An 18,381-nucleotide genomic window follows, 5' to 3' on the forward strand; every position below is an offset into this window, starting at 1 on the left:
TAATGATATAATATAATATTTTACTTATTATTTTCGCTATGACTAGATTAGAAAAGCGTTGATACAATCCATGTCTATCGTTATGTCAATCAGTACTAGGACTGTAATGTTTGTCAAATAATGTACAAAATGTTCATTTTTGGGGTTTACTGATTAAGAATGACGTCGAGCCTGTGATAAGAGGATTGTTGACATTCAAGGTGGTTATAAATATGGCAGTATGTGTGTCAAACAAATTTATTATTTTATTTTTGAAACTGCACGTTTAGCCCCTGAGCCGTAGGTACTCCAATGATGTCACCATCAGATTTCTATTTTTTCTACGCAATTTAGATTGTTTTACTGTTTTTTAATTATATCTCTACATTTTTTATGGTCTAAACACTATTACCATTAGACTTCCATTAGATGTAAAAATTTGAAGCCAAAAAAATATATGAAGTTCAGGAAAATCTCACCAGAGGGTACATATTAATCCAAATCTACGCAGTATCATAGCAAACAGCTGTTTGATTTATTTTTTGACACAGAATATTGGCATTCATCTCAATATATTGCACCACGTTTTTTAGCGAATTTCCCTAAAGGGAAGTAAGCTATTGCCGTAGGTGGCATGGTAAGACCTAGACCCGGGACCGATTTACTTTTTCATTTTGATGTCCCCAGAGGCCAAATACACCATGCGTTAAATTTTTTATAGGCTATATATATATATGAATTTGAACGGCTGGTGGTGTTTTTTGCCTTTAGGGACCTCAAAACGAAAAGAATCGGTCCCTCGTCCAGGTCTTACCATGAGTACTACGGTAATAGCTTATTCCCTATATGGGAAATTCGCTAAAAGAGGCTAAAAAGTTAATTAGACAGTAAGTATAGAGTCTATCTGGAGCCAAAATCGTTAGTTAACAATTCAAACAATCCTATGTTTTATAAATAATTTTAAGTATATAATAATGTATAATAAATAATATTTGTATATTGAATAATCTTACCACTTTTCATGAATGTACAAATCCAAGTATCGTCCTCTCTAACCTCCATGTTTAGAATATCATCCAGAATTTGAATCATGTTTTCGGATACAGTTGTGCCTTGATAAATGTAACGAGGAACACTATTTTCCGGTGTTGTTGAATGCACATGTTTTACTTTTTCCAGTAGTTCTTCACCTAACAATACAGGGGTATCCATTGCGTACGCTATGGAAATTGCAAATGTTCGCAATTCAACTCTTGAGACGCACGACAAATAAAACTCCTATCTCTAGTTGATAAGTAATTGGCAAACACCATACTTAAGGTATACCCGGGGTTCGTAGACAATGAAAGTCACTCCTGATGCTACTTAAGAATCTATACTTGGCCCTGGACAGCCTCTTAAGGTTCTGAGATGCCTGAGGAAACATGTTTTGTTGGATAACTTTGCGGCTTTGATGGTTGCGTAGCGTTGAGTTGTCCCAGCCGAAACTGAACCAAGTCATTCCTACTATCAACGCATGGATGGCAGCTCTGAGCTCAAAGCCAATAAATCCTATCTTTATTTATTTTTTATTTTATTTAAGGTTCTTTATAATTTATTTGTTTTATTCGCGGCAAAATAGCAATTTTTGAAATAAATTACATGCATAAAAATTATGGATTTTTACCATATATAATATATATGGTAATATATATGGTATATATGGTATTATGCAGTAAGTGTTACATTGTGCTGTATCAGTCATGCTTCATGAATATGCTAACCATAATTGGTTTTACTGGGAACATACAACCTCGGCAAACAAGAAAAAGCATTCAATGGTCTGGGACTTGAACTAAACATTATGAGCCTAGATTAACTATATATCTTGCTCTTAGCAAAACCGAGCTCGTGGATTGACGCCATCTAGCCTCTGAGGGAAGGTGACTTCGAAGTCCGAAACGTTTATGCCACTATTTACCATAGGGTCGTAGTTGGTTTAGCTGGCGGGACTAGATCTACCTACGGCAGACAAGGTTGCTAAGGTGGTTTTTCCTTAGTTCGTTATGGCTTAATGTTGGAGATTCTCGGTCCAGTAACAGAAGGCTAATGACGTCTTCAGTCCAGTCCGTCCCCCGTGGAAGTGTGGGCAGACGTACCCAATTAGGAAGTATACAGGATGTGGCTCACCCGAGAGCAGAGTCAGACAGCATCCGCCTACCAAAAAGTGTACTACCCTGCCGTACTGGTGGTTGCTGTATTAATCCCACTTTTGATGTTGGAGAGGAATTTATCAGTGATGTGGGAGACCCAGGCAAGAACAGTAGAGTGCAACCGAGCCTACCAGCTCTACAAGGAGAGCTGGGTACAGGAGACACGGGGACTCGGAACCAGGCGACTGTTTAAGCAAGTCTAACCTTGGGTTGATCTTCAACACGGAGATGTGGATTATCACCTCAACCAGTTTCTGACCTGTCACAAATTTTTCCAGTCGTATCTGCTCATGATCGGAAAATTTGAGTCTACGGCTAGAGCACCGCCGGCGACCCGGAACAAACTTTTTACCCTTGCCCACGTTGGAAGAGGCTCCTCCTCCCCTGGAGCCTCAACATTTTAGACGAAGAATTGCTGGAAAAGTGGAAGTCTAAGTGCAACAGAGTATATGGGACTTCTATTTAAATACATTCAGTAGTCTCAAACTACAGGCTAGCCTCAAATATAACTTGTCTGTGGAACAGCATTTTCCCTTCTCTCACTTATGAAAACATAACATTATTAACATTTCTTTTAAATACTGTACTCGTAGTCCAGGCAAAATACGACAATTATTTACCCTTAAACCTGGGCAAAATTGCTTCACAAGCGATTGAAGTGGTATTCAACACAGAAAATAGTGCTTTATAACATATCCAAAATCCAACGAAATCCGACCATTAGACATTACTAAAAAATCAAATTCAAAATGGCGGCAAATTTTCAAATTTTTGTGATATTTGTTTTAACACTTTTGGTTGTATGGGATAACGGAAAGCACATATACATAAATTAAATATCAGATTGGATGTTGAAATATCAAATAAATACAAGAATAGACTTTATTAAAACGACAAGGGCATATTTGTATGTACATTTTCGTTTCCATAGCTACAAAAAAATAACTAAATTTAATAAGTTTTCTTGGACAAACTATTAATTTTAATAACTGTTATCATTTTGTTTCAATGTTCTTACATTCATTGATCTGGCACTCCCCTAAAGAAGCAGAACGAGACATCCCGTTCTGTTTACACCCACAGTTACGCAATGGGTCATTAAAGAAGAATGGACCATATTCAATAATCACTCTAGGGTTGGCGGTCAGATACTGTACGAGATTTTCACCAAGAAGGACATTATTCTCAGACATTTGAACAAATATGTAAAAAAGTAACTATTACAGTATAGGAAACAGTAAACATGAATACTATAGTATGAAATAGTAAACATATCAAAACAGGCAATGCAAAAAGACTAAAAAACAAAAGGTCGTACCCCCATACATTTCTTATGGACGTTTTGTAATTTGAACATTTTTAAGATAATTTTTCTTATATCTCCAGTTTTTACTAACGCTTGCAGTTTGTTCTAGCCTTAAAATATTCTGTGATAAAAGGGTTTAAATTTGAGTTATTGATCATTAAAATCGGATGATTTAGAAACGATCTACAAACCCTAACACAATATTAAATTTAACTTTTTAGATATAAGTTTTTATTAAAAGATGTATATCTCGGGTTGTTAATATGTCACCAAGTTCATTCTGGTCTCAGTGAATCTTTGGCTTTAATTTTATTAAGCATTTAATAAAATCTGATAAATTTTAATTGAGTCATGAATATTTATTTAACAGTAGATTGTTAGTTTTTCAAAATTTGTCTTTAGTTTTAGACATATATCCCCAATTCTAAATAACTCCCAAAAATCTTTACAGTCTAAAATAAATATTAACATTATTGACTTTTGTTTTAGGTATGGATTACATATTGGGAGTAATCAGAATTGGGGATAAATGCCCTAAACTAAAGACAAATTTTGTAATCGAAATAATTTACTGTTAAATAAAGATTCATGCCTTATATTAAATTTGTCAGATTTTATTAAGTGATACATAAAATTGAAGCCAAACATCCACTGAGTAATTTGAGTCAAGAAAGAACTTGGTGACATATTAGCAACCCGAGATATACATCTTTTAATAAAAACTTATTTCTAAAAAGTTAAATTTATATTTTGTTAGGGCTCATAGCTCGTCTATAACAATTCCGATTTTAATGATCAAAAGCTCAAACGAAAACACTTTTACCACCAAATATTTTAAGGCTAGAACAAACTGCAAGCGTTTGTAAAAACTGGAGATTTAAGAAAAATTATCTTAAAACATGTTCAAACTACGTAACGTCCATTAGAAATGGACGAGGGAGAATTTTCGTTTTAAACATAATATCTTCAAAACGAAAAAATATATTTAAAAACGGATTTTAGCATTGAAATCATTATGAAAATCTAATTTATAATGATGTGTCACAACACTATCATTACGTTTAAAAAATATATTTATATCCAATATGGCGGATCCAATTTGGCGGATCCAATATGGCGGATCCAATATGGCAGATCCAATATGGCGGTCAAAATGCGTTCCCTATCAAAATAAAGTACTGACCACCCAATAAATATCGGTGGTAATCTCAGGTAAATATATAAAAAATATGCATAAAAATACATGTGATATATTTTTTAATGTGTCCAATGTTGGGGATAACCACCATTTTTAATCGTCATTTGAAGGGGTTTCCTGTAGACCGATTTTTGTTAACTTTTAGTACGTCACTATGCACACCCAACACTATACCAAATAAAACATACAATGTTTTCATGCATTGTTTTAAGGCCATATCCCATATTTATCTGACTATTGGTGTTTTAAAATAAATGGCTCTTGAGAAAAATAGCCGCGATTTCAAAATTTATTTTTTGACCCTTTCCCATGGTCGGATTATGTCGGATTTTGGATATGTTGTAAAGTAACATTTTTTGAGTCGAGTAACACTTCAATGGTTTATGAAGCAATTTTGCCCAGGTCAAATCATAATTTTACTAGACTATCGTTAAACGTTTTGCTCAGTATAACACAGTTAAGGCATTCAATTAACTTACTGTACAATAACATAACATTTTCCCTTATCTCAAATAGTGGTGCATCATCAAGACAAATAAACATCAGACCTACTGTCCTTTTTTGTGGTCCGTGTTCCGTGTTATAGTTTTACAATAGTCATGTAAAGCATATTTTAACTTATGACCAGCTTTTGTGTTGGCCAAGCAAGTAGAATACTTATCTACTTATTGAATTTTTTATATCTAATTATGTAACCTCAAAAAACAGGTAGTGCATGTTGAATGGGCTTATTTAAAAAAGTAAATTAGCCGTTTATAATGATCTGCCCATTGTGCAAAGGGACATGAAATGCCACCCCTTTACTAAATACGTTCTATATACAGTCTCTTTGTGTTCCCCACATGTCTAGTGACAGATTTGTTATTGTAGTCAGAGAAACAAATCTTAAATAGAGTATCTTGGGAAAGCTGTTCATGGATAGTTTTTTTTTTTTTTTTTTTTTTTTTTTTTTTTAATAGAGAATAAATAGGTAAATATGTATTAGAGAATAAATAGGCACGTGGTATATACATTTATTTATTTGTACTATCTTGTGCTCACATTGTAAAACATGATCAACTATCTTGTTGACTGGAGATTTGAAGTGTAGAGATATATAGTGTATCCTATTGAGGCTCAGTAGTTAAACAGTAGTTTAAGTTGTTTCGGATAGTTTTGATAGTAGTCAGTAGTTTTTTAGTTGTTGTGAACTTTTCAAACACAATGGATACACCAAAATTGTTAGACGAAGATTTGCTAAAAAAAGTTAAATCGGTGTACTCAACGGTAGCAGAAGATGTACTTCCTCGATACAGGTACAAAGGTACAACCGTTTCCGAAAATATGCTTAAAGTTCTGGACGATATTTTAAACATGGAAGTTAGGGAGGACGATACTTGGATATGTACATACATGAAAAGTGGTAAGAATATTGATGAATATCTACAAATGTTATTAATTAAGCGTAATACTTGGTTTAAAGTTAATTAACAAAAGTTTTAAGCCCATAATTGGACAGGCCCCATTTATTTATTCCAACGATAAAACAACCTATACATAGATGTTTGAAGAGAAAAAGTGTGTGAATTCAGCAGCCAGCTTAAAGGTAAATACAGGGTGATTTGTACTCAGTGTGACAAAAATATTTTGGTGTAAGTACAAAGTAAACGAAGTGTGATGATGCATATCAAATGTTCCAAGTCTCAAAATTAGCTTCCCAAAAAATTATTTTATGTTTTTCAAAAATAACCATGCTTTTAAACTTAATACAGCGATTTCTCAATTACCTGTATATGGATTTGAGTAGATAATGTCATTTTCGTGTTCTACATTAGATTTTGAACAAGAATAATGGAAAATGACGAAGGATCAGTTGTAAAAACTCTATTGTAAATAGATTCAAAGATAAAAATTAAGATGTTTGATAAAAATTTTAAAAACAATGGTCCATTGCATTTTTCACACCCTGTATACAAGAAAGTGTCGGAATATGTTAAAAACTGCGCCATTTTATAAGCTTTCCAACCATATGCTACACTATTGAGGTTTAGATATTATTTTGTTTGTTTTAGTGGTTTGAATACCAGAACACAGGGAACTTTTTTACTGTTTTTACTGTTCAAGCTGAAAGAAAAATACAACTTTTGCTTAATACATGCCGACTTTCTATTTTTTAAATGTTAAAGACACCATGCTTTGTAGTCTTCAAAGACTTAGTCATTTTCTAATGGAAGTACTGCTACAGTGTTTCTAAAACCTGTTGTAAATGTACCAGCTGATTTAAACATTGCTTATTAGTATGTTTATTGATTTTTGTGTTCTGTTTTTAGGTTAGAATGGTAATGCAGTGTTGAAATGTATCGTTTAGGGAAAGACCACGAATACCAAATTGTATTTAATTTCAATTTGTATAAATAACTTATCCCATAGTCCATAAAAAATTATTTCAACTCTTTATAATGCAACAAATAATTAAACACGAAAACCATTGCGAATTTCAACCTTTGGCTGTTTACACCCAGTTTTAACATGTGCATTTACTCACAATTTCGAAACCATTGATAAATAAAAATCTAATATTACTTCAATAAATGTAATGAATATCTCTCATGATTCTTTAGGTACACATTGGTCATCAGAAATGGTTTGGCTTATATCAAACGATCTTGACTACGAAGGATCAAAAGTTTCCCAACTACAAAGGGTACCGTTCCTCGAGTAAGTTTTAATTCAGAAGACGACTTGGTTTAGGACCCTGTTATTTCATTTCATAAATTATTTAAATTTATACGATTTATACATCTTATAGTACAAAAAACCGGTGGATAAGGGAATGGAAAATTGTATATACTTTTTAATTACTAGCGAGATAATTTAAATCACAAAAATACTAACCTTTTAATATATTGTCTTATTTTAAAACAATCAGATAATTTGCCATAACTTACTTAGGCAATTTGGAGTTTATTCTAAAATGATACATAATTTACGTTCCATTCTCTTTTGTGTTTGGCAATGCCTTTTATACAAAATATTTTCTAGGTTCGAACACTTTTTAAGTCATTGTCCTGAGCCTGAAAATGCAAGTGACTTTCCTATGGACCCCAAACTCTTCCTTCATTCAGTTGACTATGTAAAGACAATGAAGTCTCCAAGATTTATCAAAACCCACTTGCCTTTTCAATTGCTGCCTTTACAAATTCAACAAGGAACCGTTAATGCAAAGGTAAGAGACCTAGAAGTATATTTAAATCCCATGGCTACAAAACGCAAGACTTAAGTCAACAACAATCTTAGGTCATGTCTCTGAATAATTTGCATTAAAAATTCCTAAAGCCTATGCCATATTTTTGGTCATACAGTGTATAGTAATCACGAACATTTTCCTTTCATAATATACAATTTTGTTTAAGCAGGTTATCTACGTGAGGCGCAACCCAATGGATGTATTCGTGTCACTATTCGAAATGTTTCGAAAAACCTATAATTATGAAGGGATTCCTGACGACTTTGCCGACCTGTTTTTACGAGGTGGACGTACGTATGCAATTTGCAAACTTAGTCTACAACCATACAATTTAAAATTTATTATTCATAGACAAATAATATTGTATCTTGTAAAAGATATCAGCGAATTTCAAATAAGTGGTCAATATTTCATATACGATTACTTTGTTTATAAAACAAAACCTATTATATAGTGATGAGTGAAACGGATAGATTGTAACTTTTATTTTAACTTTCTATGGATACTTACGTTCGTTTTTCATTTGTAACACTTTTCATTCCTATTCTACAGAATGGCTTACTAGTTTACTGTATTCACTATTCAACGCTTTTTAAAATGTACTAGTGTAACTATTGCTCGAATTTGAGCAATTGCGAAGTATTACATACGTTGTTTTAAAAGAATAAGAGTCATAATTTCCGATGACTTGAAAAGAGTCGACTTAAAGTTTATGGAAATACTCACGATGTACATAACAGTTCGATATAATCAACATTTCATGTAAATATCTTATCATTTTGTTTTATAAAAATGTTTTCCTTTCATCGCCGCATTAGGTTGTATAATGACGATTTATAATTAATGATGTATAATAACGATACATTCTAAAAAAACATTGTATTTCTATTTCTTCGACTTGGTGTTGTTCTATGATTTGCAAATCGGCTCTTTCAAAGATTTCCCAAGAAATGCAGCACAGTGTTAATTCGGTTTTCTTTTTATTATATCAAATTGTTCAGGCTTCCCCGCTTTTTCCATTGTAATATTTACGTCAACCCAAATTAAAAAGGTAAATATTCCATTTCAACTAGGTCAGTAAATTTTTGTAGCACACGTTTTCTTATATTCCAACTAACAGCAATTAAATTATCCAGCAAATCATAATGTAAACAAATATGTTCTTTATTATGTTAACATGGGAGCTTAAAAAGCCACTGGGGCACAGCCCAAGGGACTTTAAAAAATGTAAGGTCAGTTTGCAAATTTACAAACCTAGACGAACATTTTGGTATATCATATGTGGTTTTAAATCTTAAAACAAAAAGCCTTATTGTTCACAAAGTTTCATGTGGCGTATTAATAATATAGATTGTTTGTAAGGTATTGCAAGTGATTTAGGTGTTTAACGAACTATTTAGATAGTAATTCCAAAATTAATTAGATGACAAGATGTGAAACTTGTGACAAATTGTGAATAGCCGAACCACCAATAAATTGAGATTCTAATTTTATTCGTGAGTTGCCTAATTCTTCTTATTAAATAGGATACAGATACAGGATTTCTTCTTTAGGATATACAGGGTAACTGAAAAGTAACTTGCAACCCTCCTTAACTTTTAACCCATTTGAGATATTTGAAATTGGTTTGTGGCATCCTAATTAGATATGAGGGCTTACAATAAGAGTGCTTAAATTGAAAAATTTTGAATTTATGGTCAGTTGTGGAAGGGGGTAGCTCAAGATTTTCAAATAACAAGTAGGGCCTATAATCGAGTTTGGTGTCATTTTACAGGTCTTGCACCAGTGTCTTAATCGATTCTAGCTGTAATTTTGTTAACAGTGCTCGATTTCGATTTTCCTTTTGTCTTTTTCTTTTGTTTTTTTAAGACCTGTACAATTAAACAACACTCAACTATACTTCGTATTTTAAAATTATGAGCTACCCCCTACTCCCACTCCCCTAAGATTAACCACAATTATTGTAGCCCCTTATATTAAAAAATGTTGCCGAAAACCGATTTCAAATATGTTAAATATTTGAAAAGTTTCGGGTGCAAGTTACTTTTCAGCCACCCTAGTGGTTATTTTTGTTTGAAAAGTTTTAGGGCACCATTTTGGTTGTTAGTGTTTGGTTGGATTTTGGTTTTCTTTATGTCAATTGTTTAATTTAATCAAGGCCTGTAAAATAATACCAAACTAGAATAAACTTGCCATTTAAACATTTTGACCTACCCCCTACTCCAGCTACCCATTATTGGCCAAACTTATCCATCATCATTGTAGCCCCTCATATCTAAGAAGGTTGCCGCAAACCGATTTCAAATATTACAAAAGGTCCATATGTTAAAGGGGGTGAGGGTGCAAGTTACTTTTCAGCCAACCTGTTTATTCTCATTCTAAAATCTGATAGAGTAGAATTGGAAAAAATTGTGGAAACATAAAACATATCTTTGCATGTACCTATATGTTTTAGTAAAGTATTTACCGTACTGGAAACACTGCCTGTCTTTTTGTGAACGGAAAGACGAACGCCATATACTATGCTTGAAATTTGAAGACATGATTGAGGTAATAAAATCTGACTTATTAACAAAGTAAGTGCTTTAATTATTTTACAAAAATAAAACAATTAAATCAGCTTGATTAATAACAACTGCATCAGCATTACAAACAATACATGCTTTGTGACCCAGCAATAATAACTGTCTTTCTCTCCCTACCCCCCTGCAGTTTAATGTTTAGTTACTGTAAAAAGTCGAAAATATTTACTAACTTACATTGTTGAATTACACGTTCAATTTATATGATTTGTATTTTCTTAAGTAGTTTATAGTTGGATTATTAATCTTAAACAAGAAAATCTTTGAAATACGGTTGACGAATAGTGTAATCCTACTACCAACTGTCACTATTGGATACCTACTAGTGTACCTGTTGATCGAATTCGAGCAATTGTGAAGTATTACAGGCGATAACATGGGGACTTTAAAAGCCACTGGAACAGAGCCAATGCAAGGTCAGTTGGCAGATGTACACACCTAGACGAAAATTTTTCGTCTGATTTTTCGTCGACGAAAGTTTTTCGTCACGCGTAATTTGTGGTGATAAATCTTAAAACTAAAAAGCCTTTATTATTCTAATTCCGTAATGAATTTCTTTTGCACTGCAAAACTCTTTTATTTATGAACCGATTTTGATAATTAAGGTGTCAAATTAAAGGGAATTCTCTGTATAGGCCATGGAATAACTTTTGTCACGCTCAGTTCAATGTGCTTTGCTTCATTGGACTTTAAAGTTGTCATGTATTTTAAATATACAAGTCAAAATTTGTTAAAATTACTTAACATATGATTAATTTCTTAAAAGAACACATCTGTCTTCATAAAAATAGCCTGTTTGCCTTCTGTAATTTGTATATTTACTTTTTTTGTTTACCTATCAGCTTACTTTCAAATACAATGATATATTATGAGATGGGATAGTTTATTTATGCAGTTTTTCATTCATATGGAGTAAAAACCAATCTATTTCATTATGTGATTGTATTTTATTTTCAGATAATGGTGTGTTTAACGTTTTTATAAATATTTTTATGTGATGTGTTTTCCAATTTTTAATTTTGATCATCATACAATTCTACCTAGGAAAAACAATCCCGTGTTTGCGATTCGGCGACGTATTAACGACAGAGATGATATGATAATAAATTGTGAAAAGTTACCTATGCTAGTTTTTGAAGTTCAAAGAAATGTTGTGCGACCGCTTGATAATTTTTTATATTGCATGGACAGATGCGGTCACAAAACAGACTATTTTGACTTAGGAGATCTTAGCGTACAGTACAAAACAGATTTAAATAAAATTTCAATAAAATTAAATGAGTCAGTCTCAGTCTCAGGAATAAAATCCAATAGTAACGAAGCTAAATATTTGTGAAATAATATTATAGGATGAAGCTTATATGTCCAATAAGTATGCTTTATCGTCTGCAAAATGATTACTGCGAGATATCGCCAGAAGAGAAGGCCAAGCAAAGCCTTTAGGTGGAAAGGTTTTGGAGGTGATTTCCGGCAATGAGCTACCATAGTCTCTGGTGCGAGTCGCTGTGAAATGGTAGAAAATTCAATAATTATATCACCATTATATGGTCAATGTTTAAAAATATTTCACTTGCTAAAAACATGAGAGCAAATCCAAGGGAATCAATATTTGCTGAATATCTTTTAAGAATAAGGTATGGTCAAGAGAGCTACCTTAATGGTCTTTGTGAGACATTGATAATACTTCCACCACAATGTATTACGAATAAAAATATCATTGACGAAATCTTCAGTGAAGGTTTCTCTGAAAATGCCTAAAAAAAGACAAAAATCATGCAATAATTTAACCAAAGAATGAACATGGTGACCAAATTAATAATAAAATAGCTAAGCAACTAAATAATCACAGTAGAGTTTACTACTTCGTATGGAAAGAGTTTCACCTTCAACATGTCAAAAGTAAGATGTAAATGTTAACTGTTCTGTCAGGCAGTATTGTGTAATCTGTTAAACCCTTTATAAAAACAGTAGCCTATTGAGTATAACTTTTGATTTATTATGTAGTGACAAGATAAATTTGTATTTAACTTATTAAAATTACATTGAAATGTAGTTAATATTATTAACTGGAAACAACTAGTTGTTCACAAGGTTTCATGTAGCGTATTAATAATAATACTAGAGGTCGTCCAGTGGTCGAAACTCGACCAAAAATATTTGATGTACATACTTCTTTATTTTCATCCCTCACTGTGAATTAAACATGTGATTGGAGTTTCTTCCATTTGTTTAGATTTTCTGTTTATATTTCGTTGTTATTTCGTCACCAGCATAGCAACCCATTAAATACATGTTAATTTTTCAAAATTTTAAATTCATTTTTCGTGCTTATTTTTGAGCCTATTTTAATTTATAAAGGGATTCTGCACATCTACAGGTAAATATCTTTCCAACAGTATGCGTAGATTTTCCCTACAATGCACACGAGCTGAGAAAAAAGGTTTTAAAGAAACATGCTTGCCTATTAATATATAGATAGATATATAACCAGAACTAAATTATAGTATTGAATGTCCTTGATATATATTTATCAAACATGTGTTCAATAGTTTGTTGGTTTTATTAAAAGTACAATAAAATACAAAATTAAAAAAAAAACTTAAAATATTTTGTTGAAGGACCTATCAGCTGCGATAAACCAAACAGCTGACTTCCTTGGCAAAAAACTCACAACTGACCAAGTGGCTTCTCTCAGTGATCATCTTAGTTTCGCCAACATGAAAAACAAAAAATCTGTCAACTTGATAGACGAAATGAGTACGGTGAAGAAACTGCAAAATCTAGGTGAAGACAAGACCTGGAATTTATGTCGAAAAGGCGTGGTAGGAGAGGGGAAAGAATCACTCGGCTTGGAGCTAGTGGCTCGCTTTAAAACATGGACTGAGGAAAACACTAAAGGTACTGTTTTGGAAAGACCATTAGAACGATATGGGTTTGATTAATGGGATGAAGTGAATAAATGTATTTCTAAACCTCTGTCTTTCATTTTCATTTCTTCATTCTTAATCAGAAAGTGTAAGAGGAAAACTCTTCGTACAAAATTGTATTATTCTTTTAGGAATGGAGAAATCCTAACAATAGAAAAGTAACATCCATAAGATAAAAGTGCAACAGTTGCAGCTGTATGGGTATTTTAGTTTTGAAATCTGTCTAATCATTTTAAACGTGTTATGTAGTAGCGTGCATTACTTTTTCTTGAGTTATTTGAGAGTCAAGACACTTTCGGTTAAATCTTTTTTTCTCATAAACCATATCTTAATATTAAATAAGTATGTGTTTTATGTGTTTTACTGTAAAAGATTACCTTGCAAATAACTCCGAAATACTCCTGACTTGAATTACTTGAATAATAAACAAAATGTAAGCTTACGATTTAAAAACAATATTTGCCACTCTAAGCTTAAGCTAGTCATCAGTAAAGAGGGGCTTGATAGAACATTGTATGCAACCTGTCTTACCGGAGTAAATGATTAAATTAATTGTATTCTCATTCAAAAAAAATATATTCACATATAATAATGTCCTAAATTGATAATTAATAAGACAATTTTACCCAACAGAAACCTTTTTTTGCAAAACAACAACATTGAACTTATCTTTTCACCAGTATAATTAAATACTATGGATAATCTATAATTTATGTATTAATTGTAATAATGTTTCACCAAATGTATTGGTACTGAATAGTTGAACTGAATTGTTGTGTCAGTAATATTGATCCAGTTTTATAAACGACTTAAGCTTCTTACGCCTCATAGATAAAATGTAATAAAACATCTAGTTACTATCCCTAATGAACTTAACAAAAAAGTGTTGCTAAATCCTCGAATTATTAGTTGGATACTAGACAGTTAAATATATTTTGCTTCTTTCAACTAAGCTAATTCATTTACAGCAGAAGTAAAATAACATCATGAATCAATTTTCTCAAAAATAACAGGAACGTTGCCATTTGATTTCCCTTGAGAAATCTTAGGAAGTCATTAAACGGTCATTGAACTACGTAAGGACACCAGTTCTAAATATTTTTGAGTCAACCTAACATTACGGCTATCCTTTTTCTTCGGCTTACCTATTGGCATGATATAGATTAATTAATAGATATGAATAATAAAAAAAAAAAAAAAAAAAAACAATCGACCTAAAAGGTTTATTTTAAAACCAATAAACAACATTATGATTTCAAGATTTATTGGGTTTATGTTTGGATGATTCGAAAATACCTTTTCCTACAGTCACCTGTCAAAGTTGGCTTCCTTGTACTGTTTAAAAAGCTGCTAATTGCTGCATATTTATACTTTGCCGTACGGTTTATACTTTGTCGTACGGTTTATACTTTGCCGCACATCAGGATTCCAACGAAACAACAGCGAAAAACAGCGTGGTTCTATTATGCACGTAATCCGTGTACGCTTGGAAATAGGTTGGCAACACTTAAAGATAATAATACTATGAGCGATTGACTATTATAACTACGATTTAACCTGTCATTTCGTGTTTATAGTTTCGGTATTTCTGAACTTTCTTGACTTTTCTTTTAAACGTTTTTCAAACATTCCTACGATCTTAATAAACGAGAACATACTTTTTCCTACAGTCACACGACAAAGTTGGCTTCCTTGTACTGTTTATAGTACAGAAAGCTGCTAATTGCTGCATATTTATACTTTGCCGTACGGTTTATACTTTGTCGTACGGTTTATACTTTGCCGCACATCAGGATTCCAACGAAACAACACAAAACAGCGTGGTTCTATTATGCACGTAATCCGTGTACGCTTGGAAATAGGTTGGCAACACTTAAAGATAATAATACTATGAGCAGCTGATTGACTATTATAACTACGATTCAACCTGTCATTTCGTGTTTATAGTTTCGGTATTTCTGAACTTTCTGGACTTTTCTTTTAAACGTTTTTAAAACATTCCTACGATCTTAATAAACAAGAAAATACCTTTAAAGCATTTTTTTTAGGTGCGGAAACCACTTCAAATTACAAAAACATACAGAACAATATTCTCAAAACGCGGAACACATTTCTTGCCGAGGAAAAATAGCGGAGTGATACAGACCGTGGGTACTACTTTCTCTAGGGCACCATTTGTGTTGCCAGCTGAATCTAAAAACGCGTTGTATAGTGCTTGAAAGACTAATTATTTATATGCTTTAAAGTGTCTGAAGGAAAAATATAATGTGTAACACGAGTGAAAAAGGCCTTTGCTGCACTCGAGATCATTCCGCACGAGCCGCACTCTCGTGTGCAGCAAAGTGCCACTTTCACCACTAGTTACACAAATAACTATTTCAGCATTTTTTTTGGCGCGGAAACCACTTCAAATTACAAAAACATACGGAACTATATTCTCAAAACGCAGAGCACATTTCTTGCCGAGGAAAAATAGCGGAGTGGTACTACTTTCTCTAGGGCACCTATTTGTGTTGCCAGCTGAACCTAAAAACGTGTTGTATAGTGTTTTAAAGACTAATTATTTATATGCTTTATAGTGACTGTAGGAAAAATATAATGTGTAACACGAGTGCAAAAGGCCTTTGGTGCACACAAAAGCCCCACTAGTTACACAAATAACTATTTCATAGCTTTTAGAATCAAGCTATAGTTTGATTTTTAATATTCTTTTACTAATCTCTCATTTATTACAAAACGTGCTCGTTATATTCTTGACAGTTCTCATTGTGTATCATAGCTTTTTGATGATGCTTACTTCGCTGCTGTTATCATAATTGCAAAAAATTAAAAGTGCTGCACCCTGTTGCTGAACCTTAGAAACAACTTGTTTGGTGGAATCAGCTGACTAAATTATTTAATTCCTTTTAAACGTGAATACCCATAAGGTTAACATGGGAAAATCCAGAGCTACTGGGACGGAGCTTGAAAGGAGTTTTGAAATAACAACATGCCTATATCGGGAATGTGAAATATCATCAACCCAAATTTAAGCCCAATCCGACGAGTATTTTTCTTGTTTACTTGTCACAAACATCCATACATATATTTCAACTTTCTCATTTATAATATCTGTAGAATTAAGAATGCAGTATTGATGTTCTCTGGTACAGATAATCGAAACATAATTTACTTCAAGAGTACTTCGGTTCCGGAGGTCCTGGATTCAAATTCAGCCAATCGCCAATGAATTGTACTATGTGAAAATGCCACAACCTCAAGTAAAGCTAAAAACACTCCCGGCCTAGAGCCTAATAAAAAAAGGATTGATTAGTGATGAATAAAGCGTAACTTTAGAAATTATGACAATCATTATGACTTTAAGCTTTTGGACATGATCGTCACGTTTCTAGTTCCATTAGCTCATATCTTTACTGTCGCGTAAAATTTTTGTTTATCCAGGAATATTGTCTCGTCATAAACAGTTACGAGGCGTCAACAGCTTACAGTCGTGCTTACTCATGTTTCATTCGTTTTTACCATAAAGCTGTTTTTATACGAACAAAAACTGTTTGCATGTATAAATAAACCAACACATAAATATGTGTTGAAATAATACTTCCAATATTTTTAATACTCACATTGAATTTCGAACAAGGTACCAAAGCAATACTCGGGAGATTAAAATCTCAATAATATGTCAGAGTTAGTTTATATATTATTTTGTTTATTCTGATACAGTACAGCCTAAGTGGAGAAAATATTTTTCCTACAGTCACCTGACAAAGTTGATTTCCTTGCACTGATTATAGCACGGAAAGTTGCTAACTGCTGCACTTACCTACTTTTTCCGCACTCAAGTATTCCAACCGAACAACACAAAACAGCGTGCTTTTTTAGACACGTCAACGTGTACGGTTGAAAATAGGTTGGCAACACTTATATTACGACTACGATCAGCTAGTGCAGCGTTTCCCATTTCGTTCAAAGTTTGGATTTAACCTTACCTAAAAACGTGTTGTACAGTGTTTGAAAGACTAATTATTTATTCGATTTATAGTAAGTGTAGAAAAAATATCATGTGTAACACGAGTGCAAAATGTCTATGATGCACTCGAGAAACTTTCGACATTCTCCTACGGCTAGTGCGTAGAAGTTTCTCTCATGTACAGCAAAGTACCACTTCGCCCACTAATTACGCAAATAACAAATGTAGCGTAGAAGATGTTCAGTAACAAAATCCCTTGGCCAAGTATAAAGCTCGTACACGTTAAGTATAAAACTTCATAAACGAGGTTGTATCGTAAAAAATAATAAACTAAAAACTCCGAAAAAATCACACTTAAAGCACTTTAAAGCACACAATAATAAAAATAAGATGTGCATATTATTTCTTTTTCAATGTTGTTCCTATATACATTTTAGTGTTGTTTTCGTATACGTAGAAATTTTATTAAGCCTCAACCTTACACTTATGGTAGGTATTGCTGATAATAACGCCTTAAATGACAAAAATCAATAATATATCTTAAGAGATTATAGTGACCGCCTTCGAATCTAAAGGAATCTAAAGGTATCTGGCTCAATTCTAAGCAAAATCTTTGCCAAACCCAGATGCCATTATAACTGCCTTTTATCAATGGTGCTTTCTGTCCACAGGCTAAAGTTAGATCGTAACCAGACCAGATCTTGGACCGTTATCTACAAAAATAAAACGTAATAAACGTAGCCACTGGCGTAAATAGACACAATAGATCAAACTAATAAATAAAAAAAAATTAATGACTTCCTAATCAGCATAGTACTTGATTGCTTTTATGGAACGTAAGTAATAAAACTTAATTTGGCGACGCTATTCCTGTGTTGCCTATAAAGTCTGATGATGGTTGGAGTGTCCAACTGAAATTTATCATAACTTACTATCTGTCATATGTGTTTTTTTTATTCCTTGTCTCATTAAACAATTCAAATAAATACAAAATGCTTGTCATC

At 32.7% G+C, this 18,381-nt stretch overlaps 1 protein-coding gene across 1 annotated transcript; it reads left to right on the forward strand.

Moving 5' to 3' along the window:
• Positions 1 to 5,878: 5,878 nt before the first annotated feature.
• Positions 5,879 to 13,425, forward strand: LOC128984669 (luciferin sulfotransferase-like). Its single transcript, XM_054404004.1, has 6 exons — positions 5,879 to 6,077; positions 7,276 to 7,372; positions 7,697 to 7,880; positions 8,071 to 8,191; positions 10,357 to 10,451; positions 13,102 to 13,425. Exons 1-6 carry the CDS (start codon positions 5,879 to 5,881, stop codon positions 13,423 to 13,425), a joined length of 1,020 nt encoding a protein of 339 aa, XP_054259979.1.
• Positions 13,426 to 18,381: the final 4,956 nt, after the last annotated feature.

The sequence above is a fragment of the Macrosteles quadrilineatus genome, unplaced genomic scaffold (assembly GCF_028750875.1).
Source record: "Macrosteles quadrilineatus isolate MER2022 unplaced genomic scaffold, UCM_ALF_1.0 Scaffold_2__2_contigs__length_208266976, whole genome shotgun sequence".
Taxonomy (NCBI): Eukaryota; Metazoa; Arthropoda; class Insecta; order Hemiptera; family Cicadellidae; genus Macrosteles; species Macrosteles quadrilineatus.